At 36.2% G+C, this 27,230-nt stretch overlaps 1 protein-coding gene across 2 annotated transcripts in view; it reads right to left on the bottom strand.

Annotated features, from left to right (window-relative positions):
- Positions 1–27,230, bottom strand: part of PLS3 (plastin 3) — a 100,441-nt gene that overhangs the window by 21,271 nt on the left and 51,940 nt on the right. For both annotated transcript variants that reach the window (XM_005700566.3, XM_005700565.3), the window contains 5 exons: positions 11,545–11,708; positions 5,568–5,697; positions 4,701–4,833; positions 1,769–1,850; positions 834–999 (listed from right to left, as the gene is read on the bottom strand). In XM_005700566.3, coding sequence (XP_005700623.1) covers positions 834–999; positions 1,769–1,850; positions 4,701–4,833; positions 5,568–5,697; positions 11,545–11,708 — 675 coding nt within the window. The remainder of the gene's footprint in view (positions 1–833; positions 1,000–1,768; positions 1,851–4,700; positions 4,834–5,567; positions 5,698–11,544; positions 11,709–27,230) is intronic.

Below are 27,230 nucleotides of genomic sequence, written 5' to 3'. Positions count from 1 at the left end.
TCTTCCTTTCCTTGTTCAATGGACTTTAACTCTAACAAGATAAATACTGCTCTGAAGAGACCAGCAACTAGAAAATTTTTATTTGTTCAAATACAGGCCACTTTGAGTGGACTTAAAATTGTAAGTGTCATAAAGTCTTGGATAAATGTGCAGAATAGAACTGCTGACAGGTATTGTGAGACCCAGAAATACCGAGAACTCCCAATTTATATTCTTCCCCCAAAGTAACTGAAGATTGATATGGCGATTTCTGGGAGAAAATGTGAATATTTGGAGTGATGCTTAATATTTTAAACTTCAAAAGGAGAGGACAATGTAGCACTTCCTAGGACCTTAGGACAATTGTATCACATATGCTTATACATTCTACAAGTCTATGATGTGATATCAAAACCTATGCTATAAAAATGGTGCTTCTGCTAATTCAGGAAATATGAGACCATCAAGGGCAGGTTAGAATATTTTTGAAGAGCCCTAAATCTATAATAGAATAGAAAAGGTATTAAAATTAATAGGAGATGGTGTGCCTGAGGGTGGTAATGGGGTGGGGACTATGTGAGTAGAGCAGAAAAGAACGTTGCACAAATTCCTTAAACTCTCTGGGTTTTCGTGTCTTTATTGTGAAGTGAATTCTAAAGAGTCAGACAAATGTTAATTACTACTAAAGAAGAAAGTTATGATTAGGCTGTTTTCCTGAATAACACCATAACATTACCTTCTGTTAATTCTAGTTATCATCTAATCACCTCAATTAGGTGAAAGCATGACAGTCTGCATGACTAGAAAAAAATAACCAATAAACAATTTTCAAGATCATGACTGTGTTTCATTACCTTCATTCCTGCTTAATTCAATGTCAGCAAACAAACCGATCTTAATGATCTGCCACAGCAGTCCCAAAACCAGGTGAGGTTTCCCAGCCCTCAAATCCTCTGCACCAATGTTCACAACATGACATCCAATGGCAGAAGCTGAGTTCAGTGCCAAGTTTAAGTTTTCCTGCAAGACAGCCAATTTATAATGCTTGCTTCTTGACCTTTCTGTTTTTTTAGTCTTTTTCTCCCTTCACTGAAATAACAGTAATGAAATTATGTATTAAGTTTACCCATACATGATCCACAGAAAGCAATATCCAAGCTTTGGTGTTAAAAGCATAGCTAAAACAAATCTAGCCTCATTTTTATAGTCTTTTTCAGATTTCCAAGGCAAGTTAAAAGCATTTTTAGTTAGTCCCTATTGAAAGATACCGACCCTAAAGGAAAAGGCTGAGTTACTAGAGTAAGTATATCCATGTGGGTTATGTGTTAAATTTCTTAAAATGCCTAAATGAGAGGTCTACTGAATACACATGAGAGTTCTATCAGTTCTGAATCTCCTCATCCCAAGAGATGGTCTTGCATAAGGAAATGCTGCTATATAACACCCTAATACTAGATGGAAAATAAAAGCTTTCTATTCTTTAAGCATGATAATTAACTTAAGAGCTTAAACGTGCTTGCTTATTTCTGTATGTTTGAACGCAAAATGTAATGAAAAGAATATAGGGCTTTGCAGTTAGACCTGGATTTAGACTTTAGTTCCAGCATTATTAACCTTGGTATAGCTCTGAAATCTTTCTGCATCTAAGCTTCTATGAAATCTGGAAAATAATCCTCTACTCAGAGCTGTTGTAAGAATTAAATGAGAAGATGCAAACTGCAGAGCCTTCAGTCTGTAAAACAGGTCCTCAAATAATAGTTTCATGGAAGGAGAGGAGAAGAGTGCATACCTGAATGATGAATGGTGTAAGTTTCTTCTTGTTGATTGCTCTCTCATCAATTGTATCAGGAACTGAAAGGTTGATCATTTTACTGAAACAGAAATTTTAAAATATTGACTTATTTTTTAAATAATCCATAAATATTCACAAATATTTTAAGGCTTATTATAACACATATCTCATGTAATCTGAAAAAAAAAAGCAATGTATGACTTTGGTCAGGTTGATCAAAAAAACACATGCATATAAAAATGCAAATAAAGGAAAGACCAAAGTGTTTATAGTAGTTGAATATTTCTGAGTTGGGGATTAGGGCATGTTTTCTTATTTAATGTTTTGTACTTTTCACATTCTTTTACAAGAACAAATTACTTAGATATTAAAAACTTTGTTGAGTAAGTGTTAAAAACTGATAACATCCCTCATTGAAGCTGAATATCTCTGTTAGATTATATAATGTATAATTAAAATGATTTCATCTACAAAGAGTGAAAATTAGTTAAGCATGAGATTCTTTCATTCACCAAATATTTATTGAGTAACTAGATGACACACAGGTACTATATTTGGTGCTAGAAATACAGTGATAATATCAATAGAAAGAAAAGTATTAATTAGGGCAGGATCTGACTAAGAACAACCTCATTTGATTAAATTTGGAGTTAGACTCTAACATTTTAGATGTTTATACTACTGCCCTAAAACAAGTTATTTTTAGAGAAAACCATACTTATTTCCATGCAAAATTTAAATATTAAATAAATAGTATCATATGAGTCTCTCTATTAAAATATGTGGGCAATTATTTCTTTACAGCCTATAAGTGGCAAGTAAAAGCCTATCTCACATTTTTAGAAATCATCTTTTTAAACAACCAAAATGACCGTATTGGAAAAAAAATGAATTTTATATATTGTACACTGTCATCAGAAATATACCCACTGCACTGTTCTAAGTGTTCCAACATGTACTTACTTAATGCTCACAACAACTTTCTGAGCAAGCACAATAATATGGGGATCATAATGGATGGATCCTGAAATGCAAAGCAGTCAAGTACCTTTTTTTTTTTTTAATAATTCTTCCCTGCTATGGTTTATTACTAGAGAAGGAAATGGCAACCCACTCCAGTATTCTTGCCTGGAGAATTTCATGGACAGAGGAACCTGGTAGGCTACAGTCCATGGGGTCACAGAGTCAGATGCAAATGAACACACACACATGGTTTATTACAGGATATTAAATATGGTTCCCTATAATATACAACCTAGATAGTATATTCAAAAGCAGAGACATTACTTTGCCAACTAAGGTCCATCTAGTCAAGGCTATGGTTTTTCCAGTAGTGATGTATGGATGTGAGAGTTGGACTGTGAAGAAGGCTGAGCGCCGAATAATTGATGCTTTTGAACTGTGGTGTTGGAGAAGACTCTTGGGAGTCCCTTGGACTGCAAGGAGATCCAACCAGTCCATTCTGAAGGAGATCAACCCTGGGATTTCTTTGGAAGGAATGATGCTAAAGCTGAAACTCCAGTACTTTGGCCACCTCATGCGAAGAGTTGACTCACTGGAAAAGACTCTGATGCTGGGAGGGATTGGGGGCAGGAGGAGAAGGGGATGACCGAGGATGAGATGGCTGGATGGCATCACGGACTTGATGAACGTGAGTCTGAGTGAACTCCGGGAGATGGTGATGGACAGGGAGGCCTGGTGTGCTGTGATTCATGGGGTCGCAAAGAGTCGGACACGACTAAGCGACTGAACTAAACTGAACTGATGATATACACTAGGACCTTGTTTATTTTATATATAGTGTATGTCTATATACACTATAAAACACTATAGTGTTTTACATATAGTGTATAGTATACTTTATATATAGTGTGTGTCTGCTAATGCAAAACTCCTAATTTACCATCCCCCTTTTCCCCTTTGGTAATCATAAGCTTGTTTTCTATGTCCTTGAGTCTGTTTTATGAATAAGTTCATTTCTTAAAATTTCACATATAAATGATATCATGTAGTACTTGACTTTCTCTGACTTCACTTAGTATGATAATCTCTAGGTCCATTCATGTTGCTGCAAATGGCATAATTTCATTCTTTTTATGGCTGAGTAGTGTTCCATTCATCCTCTTTATCCATTCCCCGTAGACTGACATTTAGGTCATTTCTGTGTCTTGGCTATTGTAAAACAGTGCTGCTATGAACACTGGGGTGCATGTATCTCTTTTAGTTTTCTCCAGACATATGCCCGAGAGTGGGATTGCTGGATCATATGGTAACTCTATTTGTAGTTTTTTAAGGAACCTCCATACTTTTTCCTATAGTGGCTGCACCAATTTACATTCCCACCAATAGTGTAGGAGAGTTCAAAGGGGTCAGTGTCTTGATTACAGTTATACAGATACTGAGAGGCAGAGCCTGAAAAGGAACCAGGCAGACTGACTGTAGAGCATGCTGTTAACCACTGTGCTCCACCACCTCAAAAAAGAGGTAAATCTACTGACAAGCTGTTGATAATCTTTTACCTTTTTGGCTGAGACACTGTTGGGTCTAAGGCGGCAGCAGTGACAAACATATTTTTCAGAAATAAGTAATTGGAGATTGAAAAGTGACAAGTGGCCTGTTTTTCTCTTTTGGAATTTATGGTACTTGAGAATAAAGAGATACTGACATAAAAGGCTTAACAAAGTTGAAATGCTTAGCTTGCTCAGTGATGAGAAGAAACTGGAAGCTGAAAGCTCCTCTAGAAAGAGGTGTCCAGTCTGAATGACTGAGTTTTAGATTCACCTTTGGTGGCACTTTCACAGACAGACCTGAAGATGAAATGGACAGAACCTAGACAACTTTCAATTCTAGTTTTTCCCCAAGAAGAATCTGTCAGGCATCCAGAAACGACTGTATCAATTACATGGAAGACTACTCTTGGAAATCTTACCAAAGCACAATTCCATCACCAACAGCTTTGAACAGGTCATCGGTATTTGGGTTCATTGGTATGACATGCCGGCAATCTGGATCATTTTCCAAAGCTTTGTTTATCCAGTTAACAAAAGCATATTTTTCTTCCTCTAAAATTATGTGGAATAAGAAGACATTAGTTTATACTTTAGGTTAAATATTTGACTTCTAAAGCCTGAAATAGCTGTTCATGAGCACAGCAGTTAGTGTGTCATAAGCCTGTGTTATCCTCTTTGGAAACCCAAACAAGTGAATGCAACACAACAGCTCTTAGGAGCTATAAAATTAACAAAGAAATAGAGCAAGGTTAACTGATCTTTACAGAAATTACAAAATTCTTAGAAGTTAGTTACAAAATTCTTTAAAATTCTATTTATATTACCATAGGTGGTGCTAGTGGTAAAGAACCCACCTGCTGATGCAGGAGACAAAAGAGACATGGGTTCCATCCCTGGGTCAGGAAGATCCCCTGGAGGAGGGCATGGCAACCCACTCCAGCATTCTTGCCTGGAGAATCCCATGGCTAGGGGAGCTACAGTCTATATGGTCGTAAAAGAGTCGGACATGACTAAAGCGACTTAGCACACACTGCTATAATAAAGCCTATTATTGTATCATGTGTTGTATCATATCAGTATTGTGCACATATTGTATCATGGCTCTTACAAGCTAACAAAGCTATATAATAAATACCTGTAATGCTTTTATGGCAAGTATTAGCCCCAGTCCAAATACAGACCACAACAACTTCAACTGTATTCTTACCTAGGAGGCAGGGTTTTTCTAGAGCCTCTCCTTGACATTGTAGCAGGCACCTTATGTAGTTCACTGTGTTAACCATTACCTGAGTAAGAATGCTGCGTTCCTTCACTGGACAGCTCTGAAGTTCCTCCCAGAGCACAAATCCCTTCTTTCCTGTTGATGGCTTTGCGGAAGGTTTTGGCTATATCACTGCTTTTTACCTCTTGGAAAATCTATTAATGAAAACATGTTGCTGATTCACAATTTTCAATCTGGCACAACCATAAGCATATTGATCTTCTTTTATATGCTGGTAACCTACATTCCCCCCACAGGTGATGAGTGTTAAAAGATAAGGCAAAACTAAGCTTGAGTTTTTAAAATGCTAAACAAGTACTTCAATACTGCTACCAAAAATGAAGCACCAGAAATCAACTGTACACACTTGTCAAAAACATTAAATGCCACATGCATTGAAATCTGCTTTAAGCCAAAAACTAGTGTAGTTCAAAGGCATAGGTAAATCTATAAATTTCCTAGAACAAGAAAGACTCTGTTCTTTTCCTGCAAAGAAAAGACTGAAGGATTTCCCCCTTCTTTAAGCACGATACACAGTGCAAAGAAATATGGAAATTTTATAGTTCAACCAAAAAAAAACTATTTCTTATCCTGGAGTAGCTTGGTAACAGCTAGAACAGAATAATAAGGGGGAAAATATGCTTAGTTGGCAGCAGGAGATGAATAAACCCAGAAAAGAGGCTTTTCAGTGGTTTTCTCTTCACAAGAAGGCACAATACCAGGATGGAACAAAGCAAATTTCACACCCTACTCTAACCGATTGACTGAATGACTGGACATTTCAAAGGTCTGCCTATGTAAGTCTGAAATATTGGAATTACCTAACCTCCAGTGTGTTCCTGAGCTATCAATGTGCGTGGCTAAATTAGCCACCACCAGAAAAACAAGAGCAAGATGTAGTATTTTGATAAAAACTCTTTTAAAAGTTGTTTGGAACACACCAGGCTTATTGAAGGAAACTTAGAACCCTAATGGAAAAGTCACTAAGCAAAGAGAAGATAACTCAAAGGCCTTTAGCATTATTGACAAGTACATACTCATACACACACCTCAGGAGGGGTAGCCTATATGTGAAGGTCACAAAACAAGAGTCGTGGTTCAGGCTGTGTCTGTGACAGCAGGCATGAGCAGGCATGAAATACAGCCCACACTTCCCTAAGCAGGCCTGGGGTCTTGTGCAAGACTGTGGCAGGCAGAAACACGAGTGCCTTTTCACATTTAGTCTTTCCAGGAGGACACCTTTTTGTAATTAATTGACGAAGAGAGTGACTTTTGTAACCAGTAGGAAAGTTGCTGTAACCCTGTCACAAAGTCATCTTTTCCTGTTACCATCCTTAAATCCTGGTCTTCCTTGGGCTTATAAACACAATTATTTTATTTAGGAAAATGGTAAGCACGAAGTTTTACAAAATCAAGCTTATTTACTTTCTATAGCTGTGATTTTATGCTATGCCTATAATTTCAGAGGTGGACTTTAAGAATGGGTGTGTGTGTTTGTGTGTGTGCACGCCTCCATCTATTATGTATAATATATAGACACACATAAACTGACTACCAATGAAATCACTCTTCCTTCTCTCTGGCCATTATACTGACTCCTATTAAGTATCAATAGTGTGGAGCTGATTCATGTACTCTGGGTAATTTTCAAATTATTAAAATCATTTTTACTCACACTCTGATTTCAACTGGAATTTCATTTATTTCCCTGTACCATCCAAGCCAAGGTTATACAACAAAATGGTTGCTTGGGAATATAGCAGTTTTCATTGTGATACATTTTGTTCAAACAGGTCTCTTTTTGGTAACTATCCATCTGCTCAGTGAAAAAGCAATATTCACTATCCCACCTCATTCTGAACTCTACTTCATTTAGTAGAACAGTGTCTAGTAAATTAAAATCCAAAATCTAAGTCTTTTCCTCAAGACTGAGATACTATAAATCACTCGAATGACAAAAAAAAAAGCTCCCAATGTGACTGCCTTGGAGTTACTGCCTCAGAATAACATATGAAAAGTTAATTTTCTTATTACAATTATTTTTATCTTAAGGATCATTACCTTCTAAAATTAGGTTGCTTCCGTGATCACAATTTCAGCTGAAAAAATCCAAATTTGCATATATCATGCAAAAGAGGAGTAACACAAATAATAATCATTTTAAAAAAGAATCTCTACAATGTTCTAATACAATTACATAGCTCTACTTAAACCCTTGATGCTTGAGAATGACATGTTGAATGCAAAGATGCAATTAAATTAGTTACATTTTCAATTGTCTTACAAAATTTACATGACCTTGCTTTTCTAAATATCTTTAAATAAATTCTTCCAGCCAAGTGCAAATTTGCAGTTTCATAGTATTTTCATCTGTTCTTTGTATTTTAAAAAAATGTTGAAAGATAGGAGATGACTGAAGATTTACGTATTTGTTCAATGGATTCACCAAGTGAGAATGAACACTTTATTTTCTACTTTAGTAAAGAAATCTCTCCAGTGGATGATAAGACAATTTCAGTATAAGCCTTGGCTTAACAAAAATCTCTGAAATCAGAGAAAACACCATGCCAGCTACTGTGCTGGAGAGTTGTCAATGAATCTATTCAAAGCTGCCTGTTGTGATACTAATGAGCTCACTGTTTCACGCTGTTTTCCCTCCAGGAGGAGGGACTTGCTTTATCATGTATGAACAAACTCCTGGTGTACACTGCTCTCTCTGGTTCTATACATCTTTTCCAGTCTCTTTTATGAAACATATATGTCCTATACTCCTTTTGAAAGTGTCATCACCTTCCTAGATGAACACTAGTGGTCAAATCAAAGCAATGCAGAGACATAAGAGTTTAAGAAAGAAAGATTTCAGAAAGAATTGCAAAAAAATATGACTGGCTTCCAGTGTTTGAGGTTTGTTTCCAATATAGTAGGTTTGAATTTTTACTTTTTGGAAATCTGTTGTAGGCCTAAACTTAGTAATAATAGGAAGAGGACATTGCTTGTTTAATAAATAGAAATAACTACCAACAACTAATACTTCTATAGTATTTGCTATATACCAGGCACAGTTCTAAGCATTTTGCTTATATGAAGTTATTACCTCTATGATATACTGGTCTTTTTCTAGATGTAGGAAAATACCTTACTACAATCTAAGAAGTATAAAAATCTAGTAACTTGGTTTTGAAATACTCAAGAGAAACAAGATCAGCTAATATATATTTAATTTTAATGTGTGAAGTTTACATATAATTTGGGGACTCTTTTCTGCCATATATATATATATATATATATATATCCTTCTCCAAAATTAATATAGACATTTTGTTGGTAGCCTGGTTTGCAATTAGTACCTTTTAAGCAGCAATTTAAATAAAAACCAAAAATCTAACATGCAAGAACATGTTTATTTCTATTTCCTTATGTTAATCCCTGACAGGAATAATGTGCTTCTGTTAGGGGAAGCACACTGACTGAAACCGCCCACCCTGGCCAGGCACCATAATAACCATTTGCATGAGTTGTTTTATGATAGGAGGTCCTGGTAAGGAACAGGGAACTAATAAGCCACCACCAACCGGAAGAGTTCAGAAAAGGTCAAAAGGAGACACCACATGTCCGACCACCTCGCAGAATCCTTCTCTCTGGCATCCATCTTGGCTGAACAAGGTGTGCACCACCAGGAGGGACTCTGAGTCAGAATGATTGGCTAAAGACAACCTGGAAACTAATCCCATCACCATAAAACCCAAGACTTCGAGCCAGGTGGCAGAGCTGTCCTCCTGGGTTCCCTTACCCTACTGCTCTCCACCCAGGTGCCCTTTCCCAATAAAATCTCTCGCTTTGTCAGCACATGTGTCTCCTCGGACAATTCATTTCTGAGTATTAGACAAGAGCCCAGTTTCGGGCCCTGGAAGGGGTCCCCCTTCCTGCAACACTTCCTTTTTCTCAGATAACTAGGATCTACCATATTTTGCCTAATGATTTCTAAGAGGTTTCATTGATGACAAGGCAGATGGGAATGGACAGATGTCTGCTTGGTTAATCATACACCCATCTTTCTTTCAGTACAGTCATGGTGGTGTCATTCTGAAACTTCAGGTGAGTTATTTTACTGTCTTCCTTTCCAAATTTTTGAACAAAGAGGGGTAACTGACAAAGCCATTAGTTCCCTGTGTAATGTTGGGCAAGTCACTTCCTTTTTGAGAAACTCAGGCTTTTTTTTAAAAATTTGAGAAATGAAGGAGTATAAACATATTGATTTCTTCCAATTCTCAAACATATATATTTTAACCAACAAGGTTCTCATTAGTATTTTATTTTTTAAAAAGGCCCGGGTGATGCCAAAATTAGGAACCTTATTATTCACTTTTAAAGAAAATATGAGGTTAGTCACAGCCACAAACAGCTGTGTGGAATCAGCAACATTTCAAAATATACAAAATTAAATATTTCCCTAAGATGATTTTTCTCAAAGACAGTTTCATAACCGTCTCCTTAAAAATACTGGCACACTGCACATCTTGATTATTTAAGTCTGTTCTTCCTAGTAGATTAAAAAATTCTGAGCAGCAATCTATATCAAAAGTAAGCAATCGTAGTTCACCACCACTCTAAGCTGCTTTAAATTCACAATTAAACATGCAGTTACAAGAGGGGCAAGTTATACATCAGAGGACATGCAAGTGCTCACATTGCAAATCAATTGCAACTTACTATTGAACACAGGATTTAAAACAAAAGGCTTTGGCAATAACTGGAGGCAAAAAAATGGTGGGGAGGAAATCAGTATTGCAAAAGAAGATAGCAAGAACTATAATAACATTATAATTCTGACCCTTGTGCATTTTAAAACAGTAATGCTCCCTTCCTCCCTGCCCCACCCCCAGGCAAATGCTATCTATCAGAAGAGCAGACATCATTACTTAGTTAAATTTGCTTCTGGAACTCTCCAGGTGTTCTAAAGGGGCTAATTCTAATAGGAGAAAATATATCAGAATTTCACTTGCTATATTGAGCTGTGGTTACTGATGGGAGTATATGTTATCATTTCAGGTGTCTTGGGGCAAAAACAAACCTTAGAAAAGATAGGAGTTCTAGGAAGTTTGTGATAATATTAGGCACTAATTACTATCTGTAATACACATAAGGAATGCCAAATAAGATCTAGTCAAACTCAGTCTTAAATCAATAATAAAATGATGAAATCTTAAGAGTGTTCTTATTTGAGGAAACAGCTATTCTTTAATATCTATTTCAAATACTTTGTCAATGAATATGGATGGAAAATGTCCTATGTCCAGAAAATTTTGACCCCACTAGCTAGCAGCTAAAAGCATTAAATTTCAATAATGAGTACCACACACACACTCTGCTAAGCGCTGAGTATGGAACACTAGATGCTTGGGAGTAGAATTAAGAAATCAGCCCCTAACCTTGCAGAGTATTTGATGATACTAGAGAAGAAAACAAGAATTTTAACTGCTTCTTCCAATGGATTAAAAAGATATGTTTCTAACTTTTAATTATCAAAATCATCATCCTAGGGAAAATGGTACAGTTAACTACTACTGCCACAAGATTAGCAAACATGTTTTTAATCAGAAAGTTGAACTCAGGAAGCTTCCAAGACTGTGAGTCAGGGTGTATCATTAACGTTTGGGACCACGCTGTTCACCTATAGAAAGAGCACTTAAAGGATGTGATTTCACACCTTGAAAAATGTTCTTTAATTACGCCTCCCCCTAAGGAGACTGTTCACCTTACACAGCAAGCAGAGTGTTATATCTTTTATTCTGTCAGTGTTTTTTTCTCAGTTATTTTGTTAAGATATTCTAATGGCTAAAAGAATGAGCTAAATATAGTGGGTGAGATGAGAGAAATTTTATTAGTTATAACAATACTATTATGATATATTTAGGAACTTAATAGGACTTATTACTAAAAGACCCCACAAGACAAAGAAGCAATCACTACTTCTAATAAATGGTAGGTTTTCACATACTTACATAAACAAATTCGTCAAAACTTATCTTCCCATCTTTATTCCTGTCACCATCCAGCATGAGTTTTTGAATAATTTCTCTCACTTTATATCCAGGTAATGGCATATTAGCTTCCTTGAAAAGCTCATGAAGTTCATAGTCACAAATGAATCCATTGCTGTTGAGGTCTTTTTGATTAGGGAAAACAAGCAAAAAAGGAAATAAATTAACCTATAGAATACTTTTCTTCATTTTAGACTCAGTTCTTAAAGCTTAAAGTTTATTAGCTCGCCTAAATACAATATTATCCTTTCTTACTGTTTGCTACCTAAAGAGGTCTGAAAGGGAAATGCAAATTTTAACTGAAAGGGCATGGCTTGTATCATGTTTCTTGTATTTTGAACTGTATAAGTAGCTTTGCTTAAAAATAGCATCCCTCATATTAGGAAAGCACAGTTATCTAATAAAATTATCATTAAATCATAAAGCTGACAGGACTTCAGAATAGATTATACACCAATAAAACACTGCCATGCTATAAAACAATTCTTACTGTAGCTATTTAGGAGTTTTATGCCCCTTACTCTCCCCTTTGTCAAAGATGACAGTTTGTGATTAATGCTAATTATATTATATAGAACACCTGAAATATGCTATCCTCTTGAGTGCCAATTTTTTCAAGAGTTAATGTAAATAAATCTTAATCCAAAATAAATACAGAGTTCATAAAAATAAATGCAGTCATAAGTAATGCAAATGTTTAAATGAAGTCTACAAATAATTTTAAAATTTTTGTGCTTTCATAATTTTAACAGGGAATCTAAGTGCTGATAATGCTTATTCTGAAACAATTAAAAATGGAAAAAAAATGATCAATGACTAAAAGTTAATTTATTGGAAAAGAGGGCTAATGTCCTAAGGTGTAATTTTTTAGTAAAGACTGTTGGACTTTGACCAGCTATTTCATAAACTTAAATGTTCAGAAATGCTTTTGATTCCTTAGCTCCTACACTGATTTTCATATATAAATTTAATTATAATAGAAGGAAACAATCTGAATAGAGAAATGACTCAAGATGATGCCAACACCATTTAAGAAGATATACTACGAAGTTAATCTATTTGATATATTACTTAAAAACTGTACCAAAACAAAAAATAAAACAAAATTGCACCAAATACTGTTCCTAAGATTGGAGATACTGCAACCAATGAAATAAAGTCTTGCTAGACAAAAGCTCACCTTCTCATGACAACTAATAAGCAAGTAACATATAGCATAAATGCTATGAAGAAAAATAAAGAGGGGTAAGGGGTTAGAATGGGGGCTATTTTGCTCTCCAGGGAACATTCAGTGCATAAAGGCCAAGAATGCTACTAAAAATCCTCCAGTGCATATGACCCCCACTCTCACTCCTATCCTGCAACACAGAATTGTGCAGCTCAACATTTCAGTAACGCTGAAGTTGAAGAACCCTGGGTTATAGTGACAGGTGGGGATATGGGTGATGGTGGGAGTGCTATTTAGAGAGAATCATCAAGGATGGCCACTTTGACGAGGTAATATTTGAATGAAGACTTAACCTGAGGTAAGAAAGTGAATCATGTGGCTATTTGTGGGGGGCAGATTTTAGGTAAAGGAAAGAGCAAATGCAGTCTGTGATGTGGAAATGTGTCTGACGTGTTTTGGGGACAGCAAAGATCCAGTATGACTTGAGCAGAGTGAGCAAAGGACAAAATGAGAGATGAGGTCAGGGAACTGATCATGGAAGCTCCTATAGGGCATGGTACACACTCTGGATTTTCTTCTAAGTGTGATTGTGAAGCAAAATTGATATTAGCCAATGTAGGCCAAATATTAAAATATTAAATCCCCTGTGTGAAACCATTTCCCTAATAAACTGAAAGCTGATGAAATTGTTATGTTTAGTTTTAATGAAGTATATGATTCTAGAGTCAAATATTCTTAAGCATAGATTACCATATTTTAAATCTATCAATTAAAATATTTATACTTTTAAAGCATCATCACCAAAGTACCCAACACTTCTGAAAATAGTTCACTAATAGTTCCTTCAAGGTAAAGTACTTGATTCCTCTTAGGGCACATCTTCACTGTTTTTGCTTTGAACGTATAAAAGGCCATACATCAAACACTTTATTAGTAAGTGTTTATATGCAGAAATCAATCCAGCAACGGCATCTGCATTTGCTAAAAAGAACAAAGTAATCCACATGGCACTGTGGTAGGATTTTAGCAACTTCTGATGAATGAAATTCTTGGGTTTAAATACACCTTTCCCCATGCACATACCAATCTGTTTCTCCCATTTTCTTTAAAAAGCAAAAAGACCACTCAGTTCTAGGGAGTGTGACAAAGCGAAAGATACACAGCATACACAAGAGGGAGTAATGTGACACAAGCTCTAACTACATTGAATTTGCCTAAGTCATCTCTCCAGATCATAGTTTTCTCCTCTGTAAAAGGGGGGCTTCATTTGGTCTTAGAGAAGATCCCCTTTTAGCTCTAAAAAACTGGAGATAAAAAACCATCATACATATGAAAAACAAATATAGAGTAATAACATTCTGATCATTATTAAACCTCAGTATCCAACCACCATACCCCTTCATTTTATTATATCTATAGAGAAGGAGACGGCATATTCCTTTTGACTATTGAAACTTTGTCCACACAAGCAGTTTCTGATAGAAAGATATTTTAAAACATACTCTATTTTCCTCTGACTTCTGAAATGACATATCAGAACATAATTTAATTGTGTTACTTACTCCACCTTGGACCTAGCATGTTGTTCTTTTTGTATTCTCAGTGATATAATAGAAGTGGAAGGCAGAGATGTTTATTTTTTTATCTATTATGCTGGAGAACTATAATGAATTTAAAACTACATGAAACTGACAGAGGCACTGAGTCTAGTCTGTCCGGCAGTTTCTTTGCTTTAGGTAGAAGAGAGGTGCAGGCAATGGGGGAACTACCACTTGTGTGCACCCTCTCTGAAATAACCTCTCTTGAGCATTAATTAGAAGCTCACTGATGTGATTAAAAGATGCCAGGAAATAGCCACCCTAAAATATAACTAGCATAAAATAACCACATGTGGAAATACCATTTTGAAGTAAGAGAAGTAATAACAGATGCTTTCAGCAATGGACAGAAATGTTTTAAAGGGGGTCTGGAAGAATATGAATTTGTCATTACCTGACAATCTTATGAGATTGTAAAAATCTCTTGATAAAGATTCTCCTAAATCTTTCTCCAACCCCAGTATGTAGCACAGTTTCTTGCACAGAATAAGCAGAGGGGAAAATTATTTTTGTTGAACCAGTGATCCTGAAGTATTTTTAAATTAATTTTTATTGGAGTATACTTGATTTACAATGTTGTTGGTTTCTGCTGTACAGCAAAGTGAATCAATCAGTTATACATATACATATACCTACTCTTTTTTAGATTCTATTCCCATGTAAGTCATTACAGAATATTGAGCGTTCTCTGTGCTATACAGCAGGTTCTTATTAGGATCCTCAAGTATTAAACCAGGAAAATAATGCTCTAATCTAATGAGCATTTTAAAAACATAAACAAGCAAACAACAATGAGCAAAAAATGAAGAAATAGCACTGATAGACTGAATGGCACTCCATCAGGAAACCCTGAGGACAAAAATATCCCTTAAATAACATTCAATCTCATTCCCTTTGTTCTAATTCTGTCCCCACCCAGCAGCCTTCAGATCTGTAATTTGGTTTTCTAAGTGAACACACCCACCAAGGAGTATCCAAGTAGACTACCAGTGATGGCTGGCAGGCCAGGACCTCTCTCTCATTCTAAATGTAGAAACGTGCTTTGACTTTATTAAGAAAAACTGTGCACTTGCATAGCATGAATCAACCTCCAGAGCAAATCAAGTACCTATTCTGTGGCAGGCACAGGGCTAGACACCACAGATACAGAATTAACCAGACAGAACGTCTGGTTCTTACTTGAAACTGTGGCTTGAAAATCCTTATAAAGTCTGGAGTTACTTGGAATCTCTCTCCTGTATCTTTCCTGGTATGGCAAAAGAATAGTTGACCATGTGTCATCTTCTTCTACATATTTGTAAAGTTTTACCTTTTACCTACTCTGTTTCTCCATATTTTAAAAGCAGAGCAAGCGTGTACTACCTCCTGAGATCAAAGGCATTTTAGTGTTAGTACCAGTAAATTACTGCAAGGCTTTCTGTCTCTAAATCATACCTTTTGAAGAAAACAATTTTAATTTCAATAAGAAGGCAGAGGGAGCCTTAAAAGGCAGCTCGAGATTAATTTTAGAAAATCTCCCAGCTGCTAAAGTACTTGAAAGACAAAATAGGGTGCAATTACTTTAAAAGAGTTTTAGGCTAATTTTATTCCCAATCTCCAGCCAAAACACACACAAAACAGTTTTAACAACTGGAAATCACAACCTCCTGGCATAATGGTAGTCCTTTATTTTCTCATTAAAGCTGTCAATATTCTGGAGGCCCTTTCTGGCTCATTTGCCCCTTCTTCACTAACTACTCATTGGCATGGGGTGGAACAAGTTTTGCATTTCGAACACTCTTCTGTTCCAGCATTGTATTTTTGACCACCTGATAACATAGACATTATCATACAGCCTATATTATCTAGAGCATTTTCAATGTTTCTGTAAGCATGGGTCTCAACTTTTTGGTTCAGAAAATATGGTCAGTGTGGGTAGACACTGACAGGCTAGAGAGAGGAGGGGAGAAGAAACTCCACCTACCTACTGAACAAAGTTCCCACATAGAGTCCAGAGCTAAATTTCAAGAAATGAATCCAGTGTTCTATTTTTAAAGAAAAATTGCTATACTTAAAAACACACACACACACACACACACACACACACACAAAGATGCTCCCAAGGGTGTACCAGAGAGGCCTCTGTCTTTTATACTGGCTGCTAAATTCATCAGAAAGGAATCAAATGTTTTTATCAACAGATTCTGTCTGTCTGTCTGTCTATGATGACACATGTAGATTCACATCTGCACTTAAAAAAACAAACAAAAAAAAACACAAAACCTTACTATGCTCTTAAGAAGTATTATTTTAGATGTCAGTTAACTCGCCCCAAACCCTCCCCCCAAGTAACCTTAAAGTAAATAAACTTATTATACAGCCATGTTCCTGCAGAAGTTTGAATCACACCAAGAATGCATATCCTTAAAAGGAAATGTTTTCCCTCCCCTTGCATCCTGTTATTTAAGCTATTTTAAGTACTTGTCTGGAGAAAGCTGAGCCAGAATTCAAGTGGTTTTGATTTTAGCTGCTGTTTTACACTGCCCATGTCCAGGTGGAATGTGGTGCAATCTATCACTTCAAATGCATCTTTTGGGGTGCTACTTTGTCTTATAAATCTGACAGTGAGAAAAACCGGGATTTCCCTTGACTCTTAGGTTTTGTGTGTGTGTGTGTGTGTGTGTCTGTGTGTTGCTTTATCCAGCCTTGATTCTGTCTAAATGTAGTGTCTTTCTTTATAAACAGGTCACATGTCTGTGTCCTCATCTGCGATACATATGCAACTTCTTTACTAACCCACTGTGGACAGTGCTCATTAGGACTTAAAGAAGAAAACCAATCAAGTGCAGATGCACATCCTTTACAAAATGCTGTGTTTAAAAGTTCCATTTAGTTTAACCAATAAACTCCACAATTTTTTTGCACTAAAAAATGACAAAAGGAATCGATGTATCTAGCAATAATGGATTTACACACACACACACGATCCTGACCGCCTGTGAAAGCACACAAAATATTAATTTAAGACTCAGCCAAGAAATTTGTGCAGAAGAATTTAGATTATATTCCATCCTCAGATCTAAGCAATAAAGTTGAGCTTTCATTTGCCATTAAAACTTTAGAAAAGGGAGATGCTAAACATCTCCAGATGCTTAGATAAACACGGGTTTTGTCTTTCCCAACTTATACCTTTTGAGGTAGCTCATTCCAGCAAATACATAAAAGAGGCCGTTTAATGAGTCCCAGCTAACAGTAGAATAGAGGTTGCTACCAAAGATTTCATCCTAATAGTGGATCCCCAAAGGTGGAGGTCAAGTACAGCTGAAGGCTGGACAAGATTAGAGGGCTAGAGACCAGGCAATCAAGAATGTTGTCTATCAACTGTTTCCCAACTCAAAATTGGCCATGATTTCCCACCTGCTGCCACTGGGAACACTTTTAACACGTTTAAGTGGGAACACTTAAAATATATATACACACACACACACACACAAGAACACACACACACATATGTATGCTCCTGCTCTTACCCAACACACCTATAATCTGTACACCTATCTTCTACACAGTCAAAACATGGCTATCAGACTATCCTGAGAACTTAATTTCCAATCAGTTCAGTTTACTTCAGTCACTCAGTCATGTCTGACTCTTTGCGACCCCATGAATTGCAGCACACCAGGCCCCCCTGTCCATCACCAACTCCTGGAGTTGACTCAGACTCACGTCCATCGAATCAGTGATGCCATCCAGCCATCTCATCCTCTGTTGTCCCCTTCTCCTCCTGCCCCCAATCCCTCCCAGCAGGAGTCTTTTCCAATGAGTCAACTCTTCACATGAGGTGGCCAAAGGACTGGAGTTTCAGCTTCAGCATCATTCCCTCCAAAGAAATCCCAGGGCTGATCTCCTTCAGAATGGACTGGTTGGATCTCCTTGCAGTCCAAGGGACTCTCAAGAGTCTTCTCCAACACCACACTTCAAAAGCATCAATTCTTTGGCACTCAGCTTCCTTCACAGTCCAACTCTCACATCCATACATGACCACTGGAAAAACCATAGCCTTGACTAGATGGACCGTTGTTGGCAAAATAATGTCTCTGCTTTTAAATATGCTATCGAGGTTGGTCATAACTTTCCTTCCAAGGAGTAAGCGTCTTTTAATTTCATGGCTGCAGTCACCATCTGCAGTGATTTTGGATAATTAACCAGACAGCACAGTGAAAGAGCACTGGTCTGTTTATTTATTTATTTATGTATTTATTTTGTTGGGCTGTATTTTTTAATTTTTCAATATAAATTTATTTATTTTAATGGAGGCTAATTACTTTACAATATTGTAGTGGTTTTGCCATACATTGACATGGATCCATCACAGGTGTACATGTGTTCCCCATCCTGAACACCCCTCCCACCTCCCTCCTCATCCCATTCCTCTAGATCATCCCAGTGCACCAGCCCCGAGCGCCTTGTCTCATTCATCGAACCTGGACTGGTGATCCATTTCACATATGATAATATACATGTTTCAATGCCATTTTCCCAAATCATCCCACCCTAGCCCTCTCCACCAGAGTCCAAAAGACTGTTCTATACATCTGTGTGTCTTAGCTGTTACACGTATAGGGTTATCATTACCATCTTTCTAGATTCCATATAAACGTATTAGTATACTGTATTGGTGTTTTTCTTTCTGGCTTACTTCACTCTATAATAGGCTCCAGTTTCATCCACCTCATTAGAACTGATTCAAATGTATTCTTTCTAGTGGCTGAGTAATACTCCATTGTGTATATGTACCACTGCTTTCTTATCCATTCCTCTGCCAATGGACATCCTGGCTATTATAAACAGTGCTGTGATGTACATTGGGGTACACGTGTCTCTTTCAATTCTGGTTTCCTCGGTGTCTATGACCAGCAGTGGGATTCCTGGGTCATATGGCAGTTCTATTTCCAGTTTGTTAAGGAATCTCCACACTGTTCTCCATAGTGGCTGTACTAGTTTGCATTCCCACCAACAGTATAAGAGGGTTCCCCTTGCTCCAAACCCTCTCCAGCATTTATTGCTTGTAAACTTTTAGATAGCAGCCATTCTGACTGGTGTGAAATGGTACCTCATTGTGGTTTTGATTTGCATTTCTCTGATAAAGAGTGATGTTGAACATCTTTTCATGTATTTATTAGCCATCTGTATGTGTTCTTTGGAGAAAAGTCTGTTTAGGTCTTTGGCCCATTTTTTGATTGGGTTGTTTATTTTTCTGGAATTGAGCTGCAAGAGTTGCTTGAATATCTTTGACATTAATTCTTTGTCAGTTGCTTCAGACATGACTGAGTGACTGAACTGAACACCTATCCTACTCAAACTCTTCCAGAAAATTGCAGAGGAAGGTAAACTTCCAAACTCATTTTATGAGGCCACCATCACCCTAATACCAAAAGCAGGCAAATATGCCAAAACAAAACAAAACAAAACAAAACTATAAGCCAGTATCACTGATGAACATAGATGCAAAAATCCTTAACAAAATTTTAGCAACCAGAATCCAACAACATATTAAAAAGATCATACATCATGACCAAGTGGGCTTTATCCCAGGGATGCAAGGATTCCTTAATATCCCCAAATCAATCAATGCAATACACCACATTAACAAATTGACAGATAAAAACAATATGATTATCTCAATAGATGCAGAGAAAGCCTTTGACAAAATTCAATATCCATTGATGATAAAAAACCTTCTAGAGAGCAGGAATAGAAGGAACATACCTCAACATAATAAAAGCTATATATGACAAACCCACAGCAAACATTATCCTCAATGGGGAGAAATTGAAAGCATTTCCCCTACAGTCAGGAACAAGACAAGGGTGCCCCCTCTCACCACTACTATTCAACACAGTTTTGGAAGTTTGGGCCACAGTGATCAGAGCAGAAAAAGAAATAATAGGAATCCAGAGTGGAAAAGAAGAAGTAAAACTCTCACTGTTTGCAGATGACATGATTCTCTACATAGAAAACCCTAAAGACTCCACCAGAAAATTACTAGAGCTAATCAATGAATATAGTAAATTTGCAGGATATAAAATTAACACACAGAAATCCCTTGCATTCCTATATACTAACAATGAGGAAACAGAAAGAGAAATTGAGGAAACAGAAAGAGAAATTAAGGAAACAATTCCATTCACCATTGCAACAGAAAGAATAAAGGAATATATCTTAGGAATATATCTACCTAAAGAAACTAAAGACCTATATACAAAAAACTATAAAACACTGGTGAAAGAAATCAAAGAGGACACAAATAGATGGAGAAATATACCATGTTAATGGATTGAAAGAATCAATGTAGTGAAAATGAATATACTACCCAAAGCAATCTATAGATTCAATGCAATCCCTATCAAGCTACCAACGGTATTTTCCACAGAACTAGAACAAATAATTTCAGAATTTGTATGGGAAATACAAAAAACCTTGAATAGCCAAAGAAATCTTGAGAAAGAAGAATGGAACTGGAGGAATCAACCTGCCTAACTTCAGGCTCTACTACAAAGCTACAGTCATCAAGACAGTATGGTACTGGCATAAAGACAGAAATATAGATCAATGAAACAAAATAGAAAGCCCAGAGATAAATCCATGCATCTATGGACACCTTATCCTCAACAAAAGAGGCAAGAATATACAATGGAGAAAAGACAATCTCTTTAACAAGTGGTGCTGGGAAAACTGGTCAATCACTTGTAAAAGAATAAAACTAGAACGCTTTCTAACACCATACAAAAAATAAACTCAAAGTAGATTAAAGATCTAAATGTAAGACCAGAAACTATAAAACTCCTAGAGGAAAACATAGGCAAAACCCTCTCTGACATAAATCACAGCAGTATCCTCTATGACCCACCTCCAGAGTAATGGAAATAAAGGCAAAAATAAACAAATGGGGCCTAATTAAACTTAAAAGCTTTTGCACAACAAAGGACACTCTAAGCAAGGGGAAAAGACAGCCTTGAGTGTCTTTTATTAAAACCAATACAGTATTGTAAAGTAAAATAAAGTAAAAAAAAAAAAAGACAGCCTAAGTGTCTTTTAATTTCATAGCTCTTCTCTAAATTTTTGGTAGAATTCAACTGTGAAGCCATCTGGTACAGGACTTTTGTTTGCTGTAAGATTTCTGATTACAGTTTCAATTTCCATGCTTGTGATGGGGTCCGTCCAGATGTCTATCAGCAGATGAATGGATAAGAAAGCTGTGGTACATATACACAATGGAGTATTACTCAGCCATCAAAAAGAATACATTTGAATCAGTTCTAATGAGGTGGATGAAACTGGAGCCTATTACACAGAATGAAGTAAGCCAGAAAGAAAAACACCAATACAATATACTAACACATATATATGGAATTTAGAAAGATGGTAACGATAACCCTGTATGCGAGACAGCAAAAGAGACGCAGATGTACAGAACACACTTTTTGACTCTGTGGGAGAGAGAGAGGGTGGGATGATTTGGGAGAATGGCATTGAAACATGTATAATATCATATAAGAAACGAATCACCAGTCTAGGTTCGATGTAGGATACAGGATGCTTGGGGTTGGTGCACTGGGATAACCCAGAGGGTTGTTATGGGGAGGGAGGTGGGAGGGGGGTTCAGGAGTGGGAATTTATGTACACCCGTGGCAGATTCATGTTTATGTATGGGAAAACCAATACAGTATTGTAAAGTAAAAAAATAAAAAAAAATAAAGATCAAACAAATAACATGCAAAAAAAAAAAAAAAGATTTTCTGTTTCTTCCTGGCTTAGTTTCGGAAAGTTGTAGTTTTATAAGAATTTGTTCATTTCTTCCAAGTTGTCCATTTTATTGGCATATAGTTGCTGATAGTAGTCTCTTATGATCCTTTGTATTTCTCTGTTGTCTGTTGTGATTTCTCCATTTTCCTTTCTAATTTTGTTGATATGATTCTTCTCCCTTTGTTTCTTGATGAGTCTGGCTAATGGCTTTTCAATTTCTTTTTTATTTTCTCAAAGAACAGCTTTTAGGTTTCTTGATTTTTGCTATGGTCTCTTTTGTTTCTTTTGCATTTATTTCTATCCTAATTTTTAAGATTTCTTTCCTTCTACTCACCCTGGTGTTCTTCATTTCTTCCTTCTAGTTGCTTTACGTGTAGAGTTAGGTTATTTGGTTGACTTTTTTCTTGTTTCTTGAGGTAAGCCTATATTGCTATGAACCTTCCCCTTAGCACTGCTTTTACAGTGTCCCATAGGTTTGGGGTTGTTGTGTTTTCATTTTCATTCATTTCTATGCAGATTTTGATTTCTTTTTTGATTCATTCTGTGATTTTTTGGTTATTAAGCAGCATGTTATTCAGCCTCCATACTGTGGAATTTTTAATATTTTTTCTCATGTAATTGACATCTAATCTTACTGTATTGTGGTCAGAAAAGATGGTTGGAGTGATTTCAATTTTTTTGAATTTGCCAAGGCTAGATTTATGGCCCAGAATGTGATCTATCCTGGAGAAGGTTCCATGTGCACTTGAGTAAAAGGTGAAATTCCTTGTTTTAGGGTGAAATGTCCTATAGATATCAATTAGGTCTAACTGGTCTGTTGTATCATTTAAAGTTTGTGTTTCCTAGTTAATTTTCTGTTTAGTTGATCTATCCATAGGTGTGAGTGCAGTATTAAGGTCTCCCACTATTACTGTGTTATTGTTAAATTCCCCTTTCATACTTGTTATCATTTGCCTTACATATTACGGTGCTCCTATGTTGAGTGCATATATATATTTATAACTGTTATATCTTCTTCTTGGATTGATTCTTTGATTATTATGTAGTGTCCCTCTTTGTCTCTTTTCACAGCCTTTGTTTTAAAGTCTATTTTATGTAATATGAGTATTGTTATTCCTGCTTTCTTTTGGTCTCTATTTGTGTTGAATATCTTTTTTCCAGCCCTTCACTTTTAGTCTATATGTGTCCCTTATTTTGAGGTGGGTCTCTTGTAGACAACATATATAGGGGGTCTTGGTTTTGTATCCATTCAGCCAGTCTTTGTCTTTCGGTTGGGACATTCAACCCATTTACATTTAAGGCAATTATTGATAAGTATGATCCCGTTTCCATTTAGTTTGTTGTTTTGGGTTCAAGTTTATACTCCCTTTCTGTGTTTCCTGTCGAGAGAAGATCCTTTAGAATTTGTTGAAGAGCTGGTTTGGTGGTGCTGAAATCTCTCAGCTTTTGCTTGTCTGTAAAGCTTTTGATTTCTCCTTCATATTTGAATGTGATCCTTGCTGGGTACAGTAATCTGAGTTGTAGGCTTTTCTCTTTCATCACTTTAAGTATGTCCTGCCATTCCCTTCTGGCCAGTTTTTATGTTTGAAGCCGTAATTAAACAAATATGCACTGGTGTCATTTTATTGAATACTAAAAGTAAATGAAACCACTGTTGTTTTTGTCACATCATCTGGATGTGATTTTTATATACTAGAGAATATCAAGTAATTTGAAATCACTTAACTTGCTTAGATGAGAAAATCTGGTACAGCTACAATCACCATAAACAAAAAATTTTGGCTTAGTTTGGTGGGCAGCCTCAAAGGAATATACCCACAGTATTCCTAGTCACTTATGAAGCCCCATTATTCTTTAACTTCAAAAGTGTAGAATTCCTATTTTGTTTTGTTTTGTAAAGCAGAGTGGCTACTGCTTAGGAGAGAAGAGTCAGATGTAAGTGTTTGCAGGACTAAAGCCAATCCGAGAATTTCTACATTACATGAATTTACCTTTATGACAAGTAATCTTTCAAATGACCTCTAGCTTCCCTAACAAAATTAAAGTTTCATAATGTAAAAGACATTTTATACTTGGTAAAATATTTACTTCCTAAGTGTTCTGAAAATCTTGATATATTCTTCTTTAGAATGAATTTATGTAGCCTTACAGCATTTAAATTAAAACAGAAACATCATGATGTAAGACAAAAATGAGAGCCAAGGCTTCTGTTATCCCATTGAGAAATACTGGAAACAAATATTGAGAAAATGAAAATAATTAGATGAAAATATACTGCTTGGAACTTAACATTAAGCAGGTGCAGAAAGTGAGTGAAAGGAGAACTTTAAGTCTTAGTACTCGATTTTTATTGCTAATAAAGGGAATTTTAAAGCACTATTAATTGATTGAACAAAACCCATGATTAGTGGTAATTACAGAGATTTTCTCCATACACTATGATTTTGCTGAATTTCTAAAGAGATAATCAAGGCTATTATTGTTAATAGATGGGAAAAATCATATAACGATTTCCATATTTTGTCACAATTGAACGGAGATAAAGTAGTCTTCCCTTCCTTCCCCATAAAAAAGAATTGTCCTTGTCAGGAAAATAAGTTATGGAGCTTGTTTTTAAAAACAAGTTTCCCTGAAGGAAGAAAAAAAAGGGATTTCCATAATACCTTTGATAATTGCCTAAGGGCTCTGTAAATAAGAATAACTAAAAACTACAAAGATTTTAAAAGAAAATCTAGATTCAGTTGGGTCTTTAAACACTTTTCTGAAAGACTATACACAGCTTCTAATATGCTGAAAAATACAAATTTTATGTTTTACACTGTAATGGCCAAATCCTTCGGCAATAAATTCTACCATGATGAAAATCTTCATAACAAAGACCCTTTGTGATAAAGTCCTAGGACATGAAAAGACTATGTATAATTCCTTAGAATGCAATTATTTATGTACTGAAAACTAAACATGTACAACAGTGAGCTAGATACTGAGGGGAAATACAAAGAATACTATGTGGATCAGGTAGAAATTTTGGACTCCAGAATTCCTGTTTATAGCATACAGAGTGATAAGAGTCTACATATCACAGGAATATATGCCTGGTAGGGCTTCAGTAACACACATGGTCCAGTCTTTCAGCTTTGAGAAGGTCTTTGCCTACCCTAAACCCTCCAAAATATATGATTTAAAGTAAGACAGTAGTTCCACAATGACCCTTTCTTGCAGTCCAAGTTCTAGTTGATTTCTCATTAGCCCAATTTAGCCTCATTTCTTCCTTGGAGATAATTGGTCAACCCTTTTTTATATCATTAAGCTTTAAAAGAGCAATTAAGCTCTTTTACTGACAAAACTATTCCAGTTCCATCAGGTAAATAATATATGAATTAACTTTAATTTTTTAAAATATTTCACACAAATATTTCTAAGATGCTGCACGTAAGAACAAAACCTGTATTCAACAGTAAACATAGATTTGAGGAGGTGAGGCCTTGAAGATTAAGTAATAGCAATAATAAGGTATCCACACCAAAATTCTAACAATAAAAAAGCAAATTAGGCAGAAACCAATACAACATTGTAAAGCAATTATCCTCCAATTAAAAATAAATTCAAAAAATAAAATGGATAACCAAAAAAAAAAATTAGGCTGTCCCCAACACTAAGATGAATAAAAATAAAACAGAAAGTTCAAAGGAAACAATGATTAAAAAAAAAAAAACAATTTCTACAGAATAATGTGATTTAAACAGTCTTGCAGCCAAGAATCCACCTGCTGTTTTCCATAATCAATCTAATATTAAACTGAGTAGTACATTGAGTAGCCCAGTAAGTGGTATCTATGGCAAGTTAACTGTCTTTTTTTTCATACAGACACATAGTCATGTTAACAATTCAGGACTATTTTTTCCTAGTTAGAATTCTGATGGGATTATGACTAGTCACTCTGGCTGTTGGAGTGGGGGGCTGTCATCACCTTTCCCAAGGCATGTTGTTATTACCAAATGCCTTCATAAACATACTCACAAATATATTGGAATATAGCAAGGAGATCAAACCAGTCAGTCCTAAAGGAAATCAACCCTGAATAGTCATTGGAAGGACTGATGCTGAAGTTGAAGCTCCAATACTTTGGCCACCTGATGCAAAGAGCTGACTCATTGGAAAAGGCCATGATGCTGGGAAAGATTGAAGGCAAGAGGAGAAGGGGGTGACAGAGGACGAGATGGTTGGATGGCATCACCGATTCAATGGACATGAGTTTGAGCACATTCCAAGAGATAGTGAAGGACAAGGAAGCCTGGCATGATGCAGTTCATGGGGTCAACAAAGAGTCAGACATGACTGAACAACAAGAGATGTGTATTTCCTCACTTTTCACTAATGGGGTTTCCAACACAGGTCAAAGAGTAGATTCTGGTTTAAAAACAAATTATTATGATTTAACTTCATATCAAGAAGATATCAAACAGTAATACTCTCCCTCTGAAAGCTCCTGTTGAGTACACACATCAATAGTCAGGTCTTACCCTGTTTTCTCATTATCTTTACTGACTTGACCTGAGCACTGAAATAATGGAAGGTAAATACTATAAATCACTTCCATAGCTGCTAAATTTGAAGACATGTTATATGATGTTAAAGGATAAGCCAAATGGTATGCTAATCCTTTCCATCTTATACATATGCTAATTCAAGAAGGTAGAACAGTGTGCATTATCCAAAAGCACAATACATCCATGAAAAAGGCAGCAAAGCCATATTAATTACAAGTAAACTATCATCCCGGCTTCCCAGGTGGGTCAGGAAGATCACTTGGAGTAGGAAATGACAATCCACACCAGTATTATTGCCTGGAAAATTACATGGGCAGAGGAGCCTGGTGGGCCATAGTCCATGGGGTTGCAAAGAGTCACACATGACTGCATGACTGAGCATGCACACGCACACATGTGTGCACGCATACACACACACACAACATCATCTAATGGTTCTTAACATTTTGGGGGTCAGTTGGCTCTTTGAGAATATAGTGAAAGCTTCAAATCCTCTCCTCAGAAAAATATGGTAAAGCAAAATTTGTCTACAAATTTCAGGAGCCA

Source organism: Capra hircus, assembly GCF_001704415.2.
Source record: "Capra hircus breed San Clemente chromosome X unlocalized genomic scaffold, ASM170441v1, whole genome shotgun sequence".
Lineage (NCBI taxonomy): Eukaryota > Metazoa > Chordata > Mammalia > Artiodactyla > Bovidae > Capra > Capra hircus.
This window is presented reverse-complemented; position numbering and strand designations above follow the sequence as displayed.